The sequence below is a fragment of the Ailuropoda melanoleuca genome, chromosome 1, assembly GCF_002007445.2.
Source record: "Ailuropoda melanoleuca isolate Jingjing chromosome 1, ASM200744v2, whole genome shotgun sequence".
NCBI lineage: Eukaryota > Metazoa > Chordata > Mammalia > Carnivora > Ursidae > Ailuropoda > Ailuropoda melanoleuca.
In genome coordinates this window covers 62050449-62067724 of record NC_048218.1, presented here as the reverse complement: position 1 = coordinate 62067724, position 17276 = coordinate 62050449, and the positions used below count along the sequence as shown (strand labels likewise).

The 17276-nt window shown below is 38.2% G+C and overlaps 1 protein-coding gene and 1 long non-coding RNA gene across 2 annotated transcripts in view; one reads left to right on the top strand and one right to left on the bottom strand.

Moving 5' to 3' along the window:
* Positions 1 to 272, top strand: part of LOC117801958 — a 90789-nt gene extending 90517 nt beyond the window's left edge. Inside the window, exon 5 of the long non-coding RNA XR_004624875.1 lies at positions 203 to 272. This is a non-coding gene — a long non-coding RNA (uncharacterized LOC117801958). The remainder of the gene's footprint in view (positions 1 to 202) is intronic.
* CFAP91 (cilia and flagella associated protein 91) overlaps positions 1 to 16218 on the bottom strand; it is a 95963-nt gene extending 79745 nt beyond the window's left edge. The window contains exons 1-5 of the mRNA XM_002915268.4: positions 16007 to 16218; positions 9728 to 9804; positions 9056 to 9213; positions 8188 to 8271; positions 6854 to 6910 (exon numbers count right to left, since the gene is read on the bottom strand). Of these exons, the coding sequence (XP_002915314.1) occupies positions 6854 to 6910; positions 8188 to 8271; positions 9056 to 9213; positions 9728 to 9804; positions 16007 to 16130 (500 nt within the window). The 5' untranslated portion in view covers positions 16131 to 16218. The remainder of the gene's footprint in view (positions 1 to 6853; positions 6911 to 8187; positions 8272 to 9055; positions 9214 to 9727; positions 9805 to 16006) is intronic.
* Positions 16219 to 17276: the final 1058 nt, after the last annotated feature.

The window sequence follows — 17276 nt, the reverse complement described above, 5'->3', positions numbered from 1 at the left end:
GCCTTGTTCCTGATCTTAGTGGAAAAGCTTTGCATTTCTCATCATTAAGTATGGTATAGGTTTTTGTACATGTTCTTTATCAAGTTGAGGAAGTTTCCTTCTATTTCTAGTCTACTCAGAGTTTTTATCATCAACAGTACTGGATATTGTCAAATACTTTTTCTGCCTCTATTAACATGATCATGTGATTTTTCTTGTTTAGCCTGCTGACATGATGGATTGCACTAATTGATTTCCAAATGCTGAACCAGCCTTGCACCAGCCTGGTCATGGTGTGTATCTCTTTTTATACACTGTTGGTTTTGATTTAATAATATTCTGTTGAGGATTTTTATGCCTATTTTCATTGATCTGCTGTTTTCTTTTAATGTCTTTGTCTGATTTTGGTTTTAGAATAATGCTGGCCTCATAAGTTAGAAAGTATTCCCTCTCCTTCTATTATCTAAAAGAGATTGTAGAGAATGGTATTTTTTCTTCCTTAAATGTTTGGTAGAATTCACCGGCAGACACATCTGAGTCTGGTGCTTTAGGTTTTGGAAGGTTATTAATTATTGATTTAATTTCTTTAATATATATAGGTCTATTCACATTGTCTATTTCTTCTTGTGTGAGTTTTGACAAAACTCTGTATCCTAAAATATCTTGAATTATTTTGTGTCTTTCAAGTAATTATTTTCCTTAAAAAAAAGATTTTATTTATCAGAGAGAGAGCAGAGTGAGAAAGAGAGCATGCGTGGGGTGGGGGAGGGGCAGAGGGAGAGGAAGAAGCAGGCTCCCTGCTGAGGAGGGGGCCCAGGCTCAATCCCAGGATCATGAACCAAGCCAAAGCCAGATACTTAACCAACTGAGCCACCCCAGGTGCCCCTCAAGTAATTAGTCTTTTTATCTAGGTTATCAAATTTGCAGGCATAGTTATTCCTTTATGTTTTTAATGTGAATAGAATCTGTAGTGATGTCCTTTCTTTCATTTCTGATATTAGTAAGTTGTGTTCTCTCTTTTTTTTTTTTTTCAGTTATCCTGGCTAGACATACCAATTCTAGTGACCTTGTTGAAGAACCAGCTCTTGGTTTTGTTGATTTTTTCTACTGATTTTCTTGATCAATTCCATTGATTTATGCTCTCCTTCTTATTATTTCCTTTCTTTTGCTTGCTTTGGATTTAATTTGCTCTTCTTTTTCTAGTTTCCTAAGGTGAAAGCTTAAATGATTGGTTTTAGTTCTTCTTTTCTAATACATGAATTCAATGCTATAAATTTCCCTCTAAGCACTGCTTTCAATGTACCCCACAAATTTTGATAAACTGTATTGTCGTTTTCATGAAGTTCAAAATATTTTTTAATTAATGTTGAGATTTCTTCTTTCTCCCTTGTGTTATTTAGAAATGTATCATTTAATCTCTACATATTCAGGAATTCTCTGTTATCCTTCTGTTATTAATTTCTAGTTTAGCTCCACTGTGGTCTGACAGCAGACACTGTATGATTTCTATTCTTTCACATTTGTTAAATTGTGTTTTATGGCTCAGAATGTAGTCTATCATGGTGAATGTTCTATGTGAACTTGAGAAGAACGTGTATTCTGCAGTTGTTAGATGAAGTAGTCTGTAGATATCAATTATATCCAGTTGACTGATGGTGTTGTTGAGTTCACCTAGGGCCTTACTGATTTGCTGCCTGCTAGATGTGTCCATTTCTGCTGGAAGGGTGTTAAAGTCTCCAACTATGATAATGGATTCATCCATTTCTCCTTGTAATTCTATTAGTTTTTGCCTTATGTAGTTTGACCTTCTGTTTTTAGGTGCATACACATGAAAGAATGTATGTTTTTATGGAGAACTGAGACTTTTATTATTATATAATGCTTCTCTTTATCCCCGATAATCTTCCTTGCTTTGAAGTCTGCTCTGTTTGAAATTAGTATAACTATTGCAGCTTTCTTTTAATTAGAGCTGGCATAATGTATTTTTCTCCACTCATTTACTTTTAATCTATAGGTGTCTCGGGGCACCTGGCTGGCTCAGTCAATAGGGCATGCAACTCTTAGATCTTGGGGTTGTGAGTTCAAGCCCCATATTGGGCATACAGTGTACATTTTAAAAAGGGGGGGGGGACACATTATGGGGCACCTGGCTGGCTCAGTTGGTGGGGCTTGTGACTCTTGATCTCAGGGTTGTGAGTTCAAGCCCCACACTGGGTGTAGATATTATTTAAAAATAAAATCTTAAAAAAGATCTATATGTGTCTTTATATTTAAAGTGGGTTTCTTTAAAAAGAGAGAGAAAGAACAAGAAATAGACTCTTAACTATAGAGAACAAACTGATAGTTAACAGAGGGGAGGTAGCTGGGGCAGGGGGGCGGGGTGGGGGGGGGNTGATGAGTAATGTATAAAACTGTTGAATCACTATATTGTACACCTGAAATTAATATAACATTGTATGTTAAGTATACTGGAATTAAAATTTAAAAACTTAATAAAAAAATAAGGTGGATTTCTTGTTGACAACGTATAGTTGGTTCTTGTTTTTTTGATCTATCTTGACTGAATCTGTCTTTCAATTGGTACATTTAGACCACTGATGGTCAAAGTGATTATTGATATATTTGGATTCATGTCTACTATATTTGTTACCATTTTCTATTTGTTGTCCTTATTTTTTGTTTCTATTTTGTCTTCTACCATTTTTCTCCTTTTTGTGGTTTTAGTTGAACATTTTCTATAATTTCATTTTATCTTTTTTTAAGTATTATCAGTTATTAAGTATTATTAGTTATACTTCCTTTTTTGCTTTTTTTAGTTGTTGCTCCAGAGCTTGCAATATACATTCAAAACTAATCCAAGTCCACTTTCAAATACACTATATTGCTTCATGGGTAGTGTACCTACCTTATATAATAACAAAAAAATCCTAATTCTTCCCTTCCATCTCTTCATCATTGCTGTCATTCATTTTACTTATATATAAGCATACATAAGCACACACACACACACACACACACACACACACACACACACAGTTGACCCTTGAACAACAAAGGTTTTAATTGCATGTATCCACCTATACATGGATTTTTTTCATAAATACAGTACAGTGCTGTAAATGTATTTTCTCTTTGATTTTCTTAACATTTTTTCTCTAGCTTACTTTATTATAAAAAAATATAGTATGTAAATATAATAACATACAAAACATGTATGTGTTAATCAACTGTTTATATTATTGGTAAGGCTTCCAGTCAACAGTAGGCTATGAGTAAGTTAAGTTTTGAGGGAGTCAAAATTATGCATGGATTTTCTAATATGTGAGGGTTAGTGCCCCCTAACTCCCATATTTTCAAGAGTCAACTCTGTGTGTATCAACTCTATATATGTTTCCAAATACATTGTTGCTATCATTTTGAACAAACTGTCAACTGTTGTATTAAAAAAATAAAACTTTTCATTTTACCTTCATTTATTCCATCTTTTCTTTATGCAAATCCAAGTTTCTGACCTTTATTATTTTCCTTTTCTCTAAAGAACTTCTTTAAACATTTCTTGTAAGGCAGGTCTAATGGCAACAGATTTCCTCAATTTTTGTTTGTCTGAAAAAGTTTTTATTTCTCCTTCACTTTTCAAAGTAATTTCATAGGATACAGAATTCTAGGTTGATTTTGTTTTTTTCTCTCAACACTTTAAATTTTCACTTCTTTCTTGCTCACATGATTTCTGAGAAGTCAGAAGTAATTCTCATCTTTGTTCCTCTATAAGTATTTTTGTCCTCTAGATTCTGTCAAAATTTCTTCTTTATCTTGATTTTCTTTAGTTTGAATATGATGTGCCTCAGTGTACTCTTTTGGCATTTATCCTGCTTGGAGTTCTCTGGGCTTCCTAACTCTGTAGTTCAGTGTCTGACATTAATTTGGGGAAATCCTCAGTCATTATTGTTTCAAATATGCCTTCTGTTCCTTTCTCTCTTTCTTCTTCTGGTATTTCCATTACATATTTATTATATTTTTGTAGTTGTCCACAGTTCTTGGATATTCTGCTCCTTTTTTTAGTGTTTGTGTCTTTATTCTCTTTGTTTTCCAGTTTTATAGCTTTCTGTAGTTATATCTTCTAGCTCCAAAATTCTTTCTTAAGCTGTGTCCAGCCTCCTAATGAGCCCCTAAAGGCACTCTTCATTTCTGTTACAGCATTTTTTATTTTTAGCATTTTTTTTAGTTAAGATTTCCTTTTCTCTGCTTACATTGTCTATCTGATCTTGCATGCTATCCACTTTATCCATTAAAGTCCCTTAGCATATTAATCATAATTGTTTCAAATTCCCTGATCTGATAATTTATCTGCCATGACTGGTTCTAATGCTTATGCTGTCTCTTCAAATTGTGTTTTTTGCCTTTCAGTATGCCTTTTAATTTATTTCTTAACTGCTACACATAATGTACTGGGTAAGAAGAACTACAGTAAATAGGCCTTTAGTAATGTGTTGGTGAGGTGGGGAGGAGGGGGAAGATAAGTGTTCTATTGTCCTATGATTATGTCTCAGTCTTTTGGTGAGCCTATGCATATGGCTGTGAATTTCTTAAGCGTTTCTCAGTTTTTTCTCCCCCCGCCCAGGTGAGGCAGGATGGCTAGAGGAGGCTAGAATTGTACATTTTCCTTCCCCCAGGTCAGTTAGGCTCTAATAATACCCAGCAGGTTAGGCTCTGATTATCTAGTTTCTCCCAATAGCTGACCTTGTTAAGAACAGTGCTCTGGCATATTTCAAAACAGTTCCCTTTCCACTCCCCCTACCAGAAGCACGAGGGGATATTTTTCCAATATTTACTGTGAGAACCTAGTTGAGATCCTGGAGGTAAATCTCACAAAATTGTGGAAGCCTCAATGACTAGGTCCCTCTAGAATTTTAATTTTCAGAGCCTCCAGCAATTCTTCAATTATTGTTCAGGTTTTCTTACCTGGACTTGTTTTCTGGAGTGGTTTCCACTCATGAATCTCTGGGATTCTGGGAAGCCATGCCTTCTTGTAACCTGACTCTCTAATCTTAGGGAAGCAGTTTGCCCTGAATCCTCCCCTTTCTTACAGATCCAAGAAAAGTTGTTGCTTTTTCAGTTTGTTCGGCTTTTTACTTGTTGTTAGCAACTGCCAAGCTCCTTACATGTGGAACTAAAAACCACCACTGAACTTTTTAAAAGTACTAACTTTTTATCCTTTTCACCAAGATGCTTACATGAATCCAAAGGAAAGACTCCAACAGCTAACCATGAAAGGGTATGGCTGGAGAAGGCCAGCTGGTCCCCAGACAAGTCTATCCCTGCTAACATAAAGTGGATTATCCTCATTGCTCAGAAATTCAACCCTGCCAGAATTCCAGAGTTGACTTCATTCAGGAATACTGACTAATTCTTTAAAAACTTCTAAGAAAGACAGAGAGTATCTAAGATGTCAACTGTTATGGTTTAATTCTTATAGGGAATCTCTCATATCACATTTAGAGAAGAAGAGGCTTAGTGTTCATCACTGTAGACCTCAGAACTCCCCACAATTAAACAACTTTTAGACCTGATGTAATTATTAGCTCCAAAGTAGGTGATCCAGTAAGCCTGCTTTTAAAGAATTATCAAAGGTATCTATAGGGATCTACCAATCTCATATGTTCCCCTTTTCTCATACAGAGCATTTCACTGAAAACAAGGCTGCAGCTATCCCCGAGTAAAGTGACACCACACAAAGTTGCTCTCTTTGGGGGTAGGGCAAGAAATCTATTCTCCATCTACATAAGAGCCAAAGGTATCCACACATAGTCTTAAAAAATCAGAGGACAGGGCTGCCTGCGTGGCTCAGTCAGTTAAGCGTCAGCCTTCAGCTCAGATCATGATCTTGGGATTGAGCCCCGTGTCAGGCTCCCTGCTCAGTGGAGAGTCTGCACACCCCGCACCCTCCACTCCCGCCCTGCTCGTGCATAATAAATAAATAATCTTTAAAAATGAATCAATAAATTATCAGAGAATTGGGATCATAACAGGTACTTATCTTAAGGATTACAGACATTTGATAACATATATTCTATTCATAAAATGCTGTATCATTAGGGTACCCTTTAAATGCTTGTTTGAAAGCCAAGCCCTATCTAAATCCGAGACCTTAAAAAAGGTTTCTTTTCCTGATCATTTCATTTTTTTCTCTTATACATACATTAAGTTATACTGACACAGGAACAGTATAGCCCTAAACAAGACTGGAGAACTGCACATTCATCCCAGATTCGAGGATGTTCTTTACTTCTCTCTCACCTTGGTCGACTCCTCTGTGGGACAGAAACCATGTTCTATTGATCTTTGTATATTAAATTACCTTGTGTAGATTAGACGATTATTAAATTATGAAATTCCAGTACTCAAAAACTATTTCATAACTGATTAGTTTTCTCGATAAAATTGTTGAAGAGCTGTTGCCAAATAAGTACGTGTTTCAGGGAAGCAAAAGAGGATATTTAAAGCATTTTTTTAACTTTTCTTTTTACCATAATGCATAATAAGAAAAACATTTTACATTATAATCATTACATATGGAGATATATATATACGCATATATATGTACGTATGTATATATATATATATATATATATATATATATCTCCAAAACAGAAGTTATTAGCAAAAAGACAATTTACCCTCAATGTATCTGATGCTTTTGGTTATTTTCTATTTCATTTTCTAAAATGCTGTTCATGACCCACTAAAATACATCATGACTTTCTAAAGATTTGTGATCTGGAATTTGAAAAATGTTGATTTAGAGAACTATCTTCTGGAAACAAATATGGGAACAAATAATAACTAGAAAAAAAGTTATAAAATAATGGTTACTTACTTGGTTGCTGCAAAAACAACATTGAATGGCATCTGATGATGAAATGGAAGGAAAGGCCTGGTGAAGAAAGAAGAACACAAACGTGTGGGACTTTTACATTGTGTGCTCTCTGGGCTTTATTCCAACCCTCATATTAGTCCCTTAAAATCAGTCAGCTTAAATATCCCATATGGGTAATCCTCAAACCTGGACAAACACAAAATCACTGGAGAGTGGGGAGATTTTTGTTTAAAATGCAAATTACCAAGTCTAGCCCAGGAGACCCAGTAGATTTAAGGTAGTGCTAATGAATCTGCATTTGTACTAAACATTCCAATATTTGCCAAGTCACACTTTCAAAAGCAGTGCCTTATGCCTGGGCTTCAGCTGGTCATGAGCTCCCAGCAACTTCTACAGTTCCCTGAAACATTCTGAATTCTCAATGATTTAGTTTTTAAAACTACCCCCATAAAGTTTAGGAACTGAGTATACTATGTTGAAAATTTAACATTTCTCTAAAAAGTCAGCATTATAAAACTTCTCTAAGGAAGTTGCTCACAAATAACAATGTGGATTACAAATTTACTTTCTCATGGAAGCTTATGTACATATGGCATCAAGACTATTTTTCTAACCACACAAGACCTATAGGGAGATCCTCATTTTATTCTAATCTGACTATATGACTATCACATGAGTATTGATCACAAATGAAGCAAAGTGAAACTTTTGACCATGTTGGTTTTGGCAATATTCACACAAACACAGTGAATGTCGCCTATTTGTTGCTTGTAACAAATTCTCATGTACTACAACTGCCATGATGTCTCTGCTGTATCTCATTTGATTTGATGACATTTTGTTCTCAAATATACATTCTTATTTACAACTAGCATCTCTGAAGTTAGGCAGATTTAGCTAGAATCCCAGATCTGCCACTAGCCAACTTAAGAGGCTTCAAGCAATTTATTTTTCTTCTCTTGGTCTCAGCTTCCTTACTGATAAATAGGGATAATAGATCTTATTCTACATTTCTGTTGTAAAAATTATTTGGGGCACCTCGGTGGCTGACTTGGTAGAGCATGCAATTCTTGATCTCAGGGTTGTGAGTTCAACCCCCATGTTATTTTTATTTTAAAAATAAATTTTTATTAAATTTAAATTAAATATTAAAATTTAAATTTTTATTTTAAAAACAAAATCTAAAAAAATTGATTATATATATAAAGCACTTAAACTGGTACCTGACACACTGCATGCACTCAAAACTGATAGCTGCTATCATTATCACAAAGATATTATCATAAATATATAAATAGTATCAGGGCTCATTTTCATTAGTAATTACTTTTTACCTTTCAAAATATTTATAGCGATTCCGGCCAGTAATTTCAGGATCTTCATAAGCCTCTTTAACCATCTGAAAAGATGTATCAGTTCTAAAATGAAGCAGGAAAACATTATTAAAGTCTAACATGTCATTTCCAAATATAATTTATATTTCATATTTTTATGTCCATAAAGTAGGAGATGCACAGGGTATCTGAGACTGAGAGAAAGTCTTCTATAACATGCACTTGACTGACCTACATCCCAGACTAGATAATAATTAGTTTCCCTGAGCCAGGAAACCAGGAGCTAACAACAGGAAGTAAGAGTAAGAAAAGAGTAGATTTATGAAATCTCACCTACAAAAATGCACACTTTTAATTAATAGTACATTGGAATAACAGAGTTTCAAGAGACAACTTTTTATGTCCAAGCTGAAAGGTAGCTTTTTTCTTTTAATTTACTAGGCATGACTTGTAAATAATTAAAATAAAGAATGCAAGAGACTTGTCTCTGAAGGTGCTTTGGCTGCAAATCTCCAAATATATATGCATATATATTTAGATACTAGCAGAAGGGTATAGTTGCAATTTCTAAGATGGATCAAAGAAACAGATTCAATCACCTCTACCTCTACCTTTGGTGGCAAACTGTCATTTAATATATGTATTCACTCCAAGCTTCTGAGAATATCTACTAACCTATAAACCCGCAACCATTGCCCCTGAATCAGGCCCGTTTTGGTTAGAGGGTTTAAGAGACAGAATTTGGGGTCAATTGATCTAGGTGTAACATTGCATTTGTACTTTTTAAAAAATGCAGAATAAAAAATCTTAAGAAGAAAAATGCTTTCATTACAAACATGCGTAGCAGCTGAAGCTACCTGACACTTACATGGCGAGCTGCCCGAGGGCTTCTCTGTGTTTCTCCTCCTGTCCTTTCCATTCCCGGCGGATGAATGGTGGGACAGGGTCTGCCTTGCTCCGATACAGAGAATATCTTGGGTAATGGATCAGATTACTGAACATGGCTCTAAACCTGGGAACTTTTCTCTAATATTAGGACAGGGAGATAGGGAGGAAAAGGACAAAATTTTACCATCAGATGTTTTAGAGCATTTTACTTATTACTGTAAATTTTGGAAGGTACAAACCAGTGTATGTAGCATAGAAAGAAGGGTAATTGTACATGCATAGAATATCTCTAGAAAGATACCCAAGAAACTGATGATAATGGATGATTATGAGAAGGGGGCTGAGGGTTAGAATTTGTTTCATACTATATATGTTTTTGTACTACTTGAATTCTTTTAACACAGGCATATATAACTTTTCCCACTGAAATAAATTAGGTTATAATGAGTCCTTTATTCACTATTAGTTAATTAATCTCCACACTGGGCTACAAGTATCGAGATGTCTTATCCCCTAGTAATCATGGCAGAGTAATTCCTGCAGAATATAAAATCCACTGGCGATCTCATGATTAGTCGATCTGATTAGCGTGATTAGCAAAACTAGATGGTTCAAGTTCATTAGGCTACCTTAGTAATTGAATTAGACCTACCAGTCTCTTTCGAATCAGGTTAGCTTGGATATTTGCCTGTGTATGGTCTTTCTCACTTGACACAATAAACAATGGATCTGCAAAATAAACAATAAGTGGTATAAGGAACGGAATATATCTAGACTGAGAATAATGACAAAATGTTACTTCTTAACTGGAAAACAAATTACAAGATTTAGATATTGCCTAACTCTACGGCAGCTCATTGCCCTGTTAATCTACCACCAGTGAGAGTCTGTAAGATGCAATTTCCTCTGTGTATTCCAAAGTCAGGTTATAGAATTGGAAGGCACGAAGTAGGCCTGATATGTTCTCAAGCACCAGGGCCTAAACACACCGTCTTTTCTCTCCTATGAACAAACCACTTTCTGGGTCTGGGTAGCCCAGGAAATACTCTAAGATGAGAAACCCTATATACACTAACTACACCCATTTGCAAGTGAAAAAAATAACCGATTGGGGCACTACCTCCCATATTCAGTACAAGGGAAATATACGCACTCTTAACAATATGTCACCTCAGAATTGATAAACATAGTAAGAAAATGTCATTCTCTAATAATAAATAAATAAAATCAGCTATAATTCATTCCTTAAATTTAGAAGGATGTTGATGATGGGACTAAGTTTTTTCTCCAAAGTTCAACCAAAAAATGCCCTATTATTGTAAGTATGGGCTTATTAGGTATATCTTTAAGGCAATGAAGAATATTTATGATTGATTATACCATCCCTTAAAATTAAACAATATATTAAATTCATAAGCAACCTCCAGATAGAGACTTGATTTCCGAAATAGATATCTCTTGAGAAACAAATACCTTGACCAACTAGTATAGATGACTTGGCAACATATTTCTTCACAGAAATTAATAATTGTTATTGTGATTTACAAGTAATTTAAATTTAATTTAATTTAGATAATGTGAGTCAATTCCTAGAGTCTAATAACTCCTCAGTTACCCAACAAAAATAATATATTGGATGCAAACATTTAATGTTCTCCGCAAGGTTGAAAAACTACAAGAGGTTCAGTTCTCTTTCATTCAAGAAAGATTTATTGACAGGTTACTATGTTCAAGGTGCCAGGAACATATCAAGAAAAAGATAAAGATCCCTGACTTCATGAGAGAGACAATAAACAACACAACAAATTAGCATATTATATAACATGTTAGAGGATAGTAAGTGCTACTAAAAAAAGTGGGGAAAGAGTAGATAAGGGAGATTGGGTTGCAATTTTACACAGGGTAGTCAGGGCAGGCCAGGCCTCATTGAGCGGTGACTTTTTTTTTTTTAAAGATTTTATTTATTTATTTGACACAGAGGGAGAGAGAGAAAGCAGGGGGAGCAGCAGAGGGAGAGGGAGAAGCAGGCTACCTACTGAGCAGGGAGCCCGAGGCGGGCTCGATCCCAGGACCCTGGGATCATGACCTGAGCGGAAGGCAAACAGTTAACCTAACTGAGCCACTCAGGCACCCCGAAGGGTGACATTTAAGGAGACTTGCAAGTGGGGAGTTAATTATACAGTCATCTGAAGGAAGAGCATTTGAAGCAGAGGAAATAGCTAGAGCAAAGGCTCTAGGATGGCAGCATGCATGACATGTTTGAAGAACAGCAGAGACCAACAGGATTGAAAGAGTGAGAGGCAAAATATGGTAGATAAAAGGTCAGGCAAGTTACCAGGAGCCTAGATCACATGGGGCTTTGTGGACCACTGAAAAGACTTTGGTTTTTAATCTGAGGTGGGAAACCGTTGCAAGATTTTGAGACAAGATGTGACAAAATCTGACTTACATTTTAAAGCGTTCACTGTAGGGGCTCCTGGGTGGCTCAGTTGGTTAAGCATCCAACTCCTGGTTTCAGCTCAGGTCATGATCTCAGCGTTGTGGGACTGAGCCCCACATAGGGCTCTGTGCTCAGTGTGGAGTTTGCTTGGGATTCTCCCCCTTTCCCTCTCCCCTTCCTCTCTGCCCCTCTGCCCACCCACTCATGTGTGGCTGCCCAGTAAAGAACAGACTGCATGGAAACAATGGAAAAGACAGGGAGACCTATTAGGAGGGTCATGCAGTGAGCCTAGAGAAGAGATGATGGTGATGGCAACAGAAGTGACAAATTGGGGCAGGATTCTAGATATATTTTTAAGGTGGGACAGAGAGGACTTATTAATGGATTGGAATGGTGTGTGTCAGAGAGAGAGAGAGACAAGACAATGATGGCTCCAGGATTTTTGGACTTAGCAACTAAAGCATGCAGTTGGTATCAATTGACACAGGAAAGCCTGTGGTGGAGCAGGTTTGTAGGGAAAACATGAAAAGCATGCCCTAGGTGTCTATTATATGTCCAAGTGGAGAAATGAAGTAGGCAATTTGATATAAGAATCCAGAGTTCGGGAGAGAAGTCTGGACCAGTGATGTGAATTTGGGAATCATCACTTTTAGATACACTCTTCTTTAGCAGCAGCACCCAAATTCACACCTACGATTCAGGTTGAGAAGTGATGGAAACTGGGCTGATTAAGAATGATGGAGCCAGATTTTATGGCCCCAAATTACAGGCTAGTGAATTAAAGGCTGAATGAATGCACCTGTTTAAAGGGAAGACGGCTATAGCTTCAACATGTCAGATATATTGAGAATAGTATGGGACAAAGGGAAATTTTTTAAAAAGATTATTTATTAGAGAGAGAGAGCATAAGCAGGGGGAGAGGCAGGGAGAGGGAGAAGCAGAACTGAAGGCAGAGGCTTAACTGACTGAGCCACCCAGGCACCCCCAAAGGAAAATTTCTATTCATACTCTTATTTTAAGTAATTTAAAAGATGTCACTGGGTCTACAGTTCCAACTGTGTTGTTCATCTTAAATGAGTTTAGCCTGCATTTCCCCTAAATCTGAATAATAAATTATAAACCATTCTCTTCTTCCCATAAGGCGTACAAAGACAGGCTACCTATAGAAACATTCCTGCCGTCTATAGAAGATAATGACACAATACTGTGTGATTTAGGACTACACATTCTGCAACATATCCTACAACTGTGATCATAATCAGTGCTCAAAAGGCAATATAAGAACCTCTGAGATGCCCAGGTAATACGACTCACCAGGTATCACCTACTTATTCCTAGACAGGTATTAAGTGCTTTATGTGCAATATTCCATTCAATCCTCACAAAAACCCAATGAGGTAGGCACTAGGCCTTCTTTTTATAGGGGAGGAAACTGGGGCTTCAAGAAGTTAGCCACTTACCGACAGTTCGAATTTCAACTCTGATCCTTCTGGCTTCCAGGCCTAAAATTATTGAAACCCCATGAATTTTATGGGTGAAAATTTCCCACGGAAACCATGAGAAAGCCCTTCAGCCAATTTGCCCATGCTGTAGAAACTGTTCTAGCAAGCCTAGGAAGTTGTCACAACCAAGTAATCATGAGAGAGAGGAAGTGCATTAAGCCCCAAAACAGAAGGATTACTTTTTGGCAAAAGTATGATAATTGCATATTCTGGGTAAAAAGAAAAGAGGAAAGAGCTTATTGTAAACCTAGAAAGCATTTTGAAAACATTTTTGGAAGCTAGGAAAACTATACCATATATTTCAAAGGCTTTCATTATCAGTAGTGTAGCTACTAATCAATGTACAGATTCAGGAAAGTGACAACGTACGGTGGTCACTTCGAGAGGCACTTGGGAGATACAAAGCATTTACCAAAAGACTGAGTAAAATGCAAAATGGTATATAAATGAGGTAAAATCTATTAAGAAAATGATGTTAGGGGCGCCTAGGTGGCGCAGTCATTAAGCGTCTGCCTTTGGCTCAGGGCGTGATCCCGGCGTTCTGGGATGGAGCCCCACATCAGGCTCCTGTGCTAGGAGCCTGCTTCTTCCTCTCCCACTCCCCCTGCTTGTGTTCCCTCTCTCTCGCTGGCTGTCTCTGTCAAATAAATAAAACAAAATCTTAAAAAAAATAAAATAAAATAAAGAAAATGATGTTAACCTAAAGTACCAAAAAAATGTAAGGTATCTGAATTCATCTTAATTGCTAGAGTGATCAGAAGAGTAAAAATTACATTTAATGAAGATGCCCAAAGCTTCTTAGAGGAACAAAAGCCTTGCAGACAATTAATTCTGGGAAAAGCCCACTGGGTTTGAGGGGTGGGGTTGGGGGAAGTGTGAAAAAGCTGGAAAGGTGTTCATGCATGTACCACTGACCACCACACTGACCCCACCACAGTTTTGTCAGGATGGAGGGTGGAAATCGGACCCAAGCCAGTCAATTCACTGGCTTGTCAACAACCTATCTTATTTCTCTCCTCGATTTTCAGCTAAGATACACAAAGGACTCTATACAATTGGTGATAAGCTTTAGGATAAGAGGTCATGTAGACTGCCACCCCAGTCCCAGTCAGAGTAAGAGAAATCCATAAAGAAGTGGCTTTCTGTTAGATGGAAGAAGGAAACATATGTGCAGCAAAAAGCAAGGGTTAGAGTTGCCAGATAAAATACAGGATGCCCAGTTAAATTTAAATTTCATATAGGCAATGAATAACTTTTTATATAAGTAGACCCCAAATATTGCATGGGGCTAAAAATTTATACTAAAATATTATTCGCTATTTATTTTAAATTCAAATTTAACTGTGCATCTGTATTTTTACTTGCTAAATCTGACAGCCTATACAATGTAAAAAACCATAAGGGCCAAGAAATCACACAGAAGGGCACCACATCTTAGTTCTGACCTTCCCTGACTTGGTTCTACTTTTTCCTGGCTATACTATGCTTCCTGTCCACTGATAGCTGTGAGACTGCCTGTTTTATTGGGACAATCCAAACTTTATTTGTTCTATTTTGAGTAAGTTTCTGTTCCCTGAAAGAACATGGAAACATTTAGCAATCTCTCTGCAGAAAAAAAAAAAAGAGAGAGAGAGAGAGACTTTTAATGTTAAAAGAGACAAGAAGCTTGATAAATTCTTTGCCTGTCTTTACTGAAGAGGTCTATCCAATTCCCAAATTACCTTTGAAACAAACACAGCGATGTGTTTACAGTTTACCAGACTTATTTCACAAGATGAAGCCAAGAGTGAATAAAGAAAACCATGGGTCGGGGGAGCCTGGGTGGCACAGCGGTTAAGCGTCTGCCTTCGGCTCAGGGCGTGATCCCGGCGTTATGGAATCGAGCCCCACATTCAGGCTCCTCCGCTATGAGCCTGCTTCTTCCTCTCCCATTCCCCCTGCTTGTGTTCCCTCTCTCGCTGGCTGTCTCTATCTCTGTCGAATAAATAAATAAAATCTTAAAAAAAAAAAAAAAAGAAAACCATGGGTCACAATAAGTAAGCAATCATTACATAGCCTCTATACCAGGAAATGGGTAACCTGTGGATTCCCATCCAATCCCCAGATGATCCTGGGAATCCTACAGAAGATACCACATGGTTAAAAGCAATGCAAGGTTCAGGTGAAGAGCATGAGACTGATGAGAGCAAAATTAGAAAAAAAATCATGCTTAACTGATTAAAACTCTTATAATAGTAAACTCAAAATTCAGTAAACATTTATGAAGTACCTAGCATATGTATCAACCCTGGAATAGGTGCTGAGAAGGCTGCAAAGCTGTATAAAACAAGTACCTGAAGAACTCAAGGAACTTCAGGTCCAGTAAAAGAGACAGAAATAAACGGACAAGCAGGGCATTAAAACAGACTGGGCCTGCCTTTATTGATCCCAAAGAATCCAGTGGACCTAGTTTATAAGCAATGCTTTGATGAGTAACAATAAGTTAAAAAATAAAACAAAACTGAAAACAAAGGTGAGATAAAGTGCCACTTCTTTATCTACAAAGCCAAATTTGGAGTTGCCCGGGGGAATGGGAGCGGAAAGGTCTTTTTTGTTGGGCACTTTACACAGTTTGAACGTGGGAATGTTGAGGGAATCTCCAAGTCTGCAAATCATTGCAAACTTTTCTGGATAAGAAAACACCGGGAACAGGTTTCAGGAAGATTGCTTAAGGCTGTGCAAAGGATCAGGAAAAGACGGTGGCGAACAGTAAGGCGATCCCGCGCGGTGCTCGGAGACGCTGAGCGCACCTGGGGCTTCCGACGCGCCCGGGGAGCACCGCCACCTGGGGAGCTCGGAGCTGCTCCCACCCAACAGAGAATAACCGCGGACAAGGGATCCGTCCTGAAGCTCGTGTTCCGTTCACCGCGCCCCTGGCCCTGCCACCGTCCCGAAGCCCACCTAGCCCACGAGTCAAAAACTCCGGAGGGAGGTCTGGTGCCACCCTTACCATACAGAAAATCATACGGTCGACTGGAGGAGACGTTGCCCCGGGCCCCAGACCTCACCCCGCACCGGGTCTGAGACACCTGCGGGTTGGCCTGGGGCTCCTCAATAGTCACCACACGGCTCATAGTGTCGCCTCTTCCCTCTGGCCAGCCGGGGACCAACTAGGGACGCCTAGCTGCTGTGTGCACCGTGGCTATGGTAACCTTCTCCCGAGCGCCGGGATAAGGGGCGGGGCTTGAAACGGAAGGGGCGGAGCTGGCGTGGGAGAGGACAAATAGGGTCAGGAAAAGGGCGGGGTGCGGCTAGGCGGTGGAGAGGAAGGATTGGCGGCTAAAGGAGAAGAGCCGAAGTGCTTGAGGGGCGTGTGGGGCTCGAGGGAAGAAAGATCGAAAAGAAGGGCAGGCTTGAGGAGGGGAGGCTGCTGGGGTGGGGTAAGACGTCCTCGCTTCCTACTACACTCCCAAAACTGCCGTGAGCTTCAGCCGCCCACCCTGGGTCGGCTCCCGGAGAGCCGGTGTCTGCTGCTCAAATCCAGCAGATTTGGCAATTACAGGTCGCAGCTCTTTCGGAAATCCCTGGGAAGTCTCAGAACCTTCTAGAATAATTGGGGGTCTTTCATTTTGGACATCCCCTTTCCGTGGGACTTGTTCTGCTTTTTAAAACTATTAAGGAAGATTTTAAACATAGGCAAAAGTGAATCCATTTTTAATAACCCTCACGTACCCACCACCAAGAATCAACAATTAACATTTTGCATCTAGTTTCATCCCCTCCCACGCTCTGTGCTTGAGTATTTTGAAACATATCCCAGACTTTATTTTACCCTTAAATTAATGTGCATCTCAAACTGATACGGATTTTTTTTTAACTTCACCATTATCACATCTAACAATAATTCCTTCATGTCATCTAATAGTGCCTATTCGAATTAACCTTGTTAAAGCCAAAACGTCATTTAATAGTTTTTTTCCTATCAAAAGATAAAAAAAAAAAGAACCGACTTCACATTGCATTTTGGTATAGCTCTTAAGTCTTTTAACAGTAGATTTCTAATACTTTCACTGATTTTATTACCTGGGATTCTTCTATAAAAATTTCTTTTTTTGAGGGGCCTGGGTGGCTCAGTCGAAGGATCTGCCTTCAGCTCAGGTCAGGATCCTGGAGTCCTTGGATCAAGTCCTCAATTGGACCAGGAGTCAGCTTCTCCCTCTGCCCCTCATCCAGCCAGCTCTCTCTCTCTCTCTCTCTCAGATAAATAAATAAAATCTTAA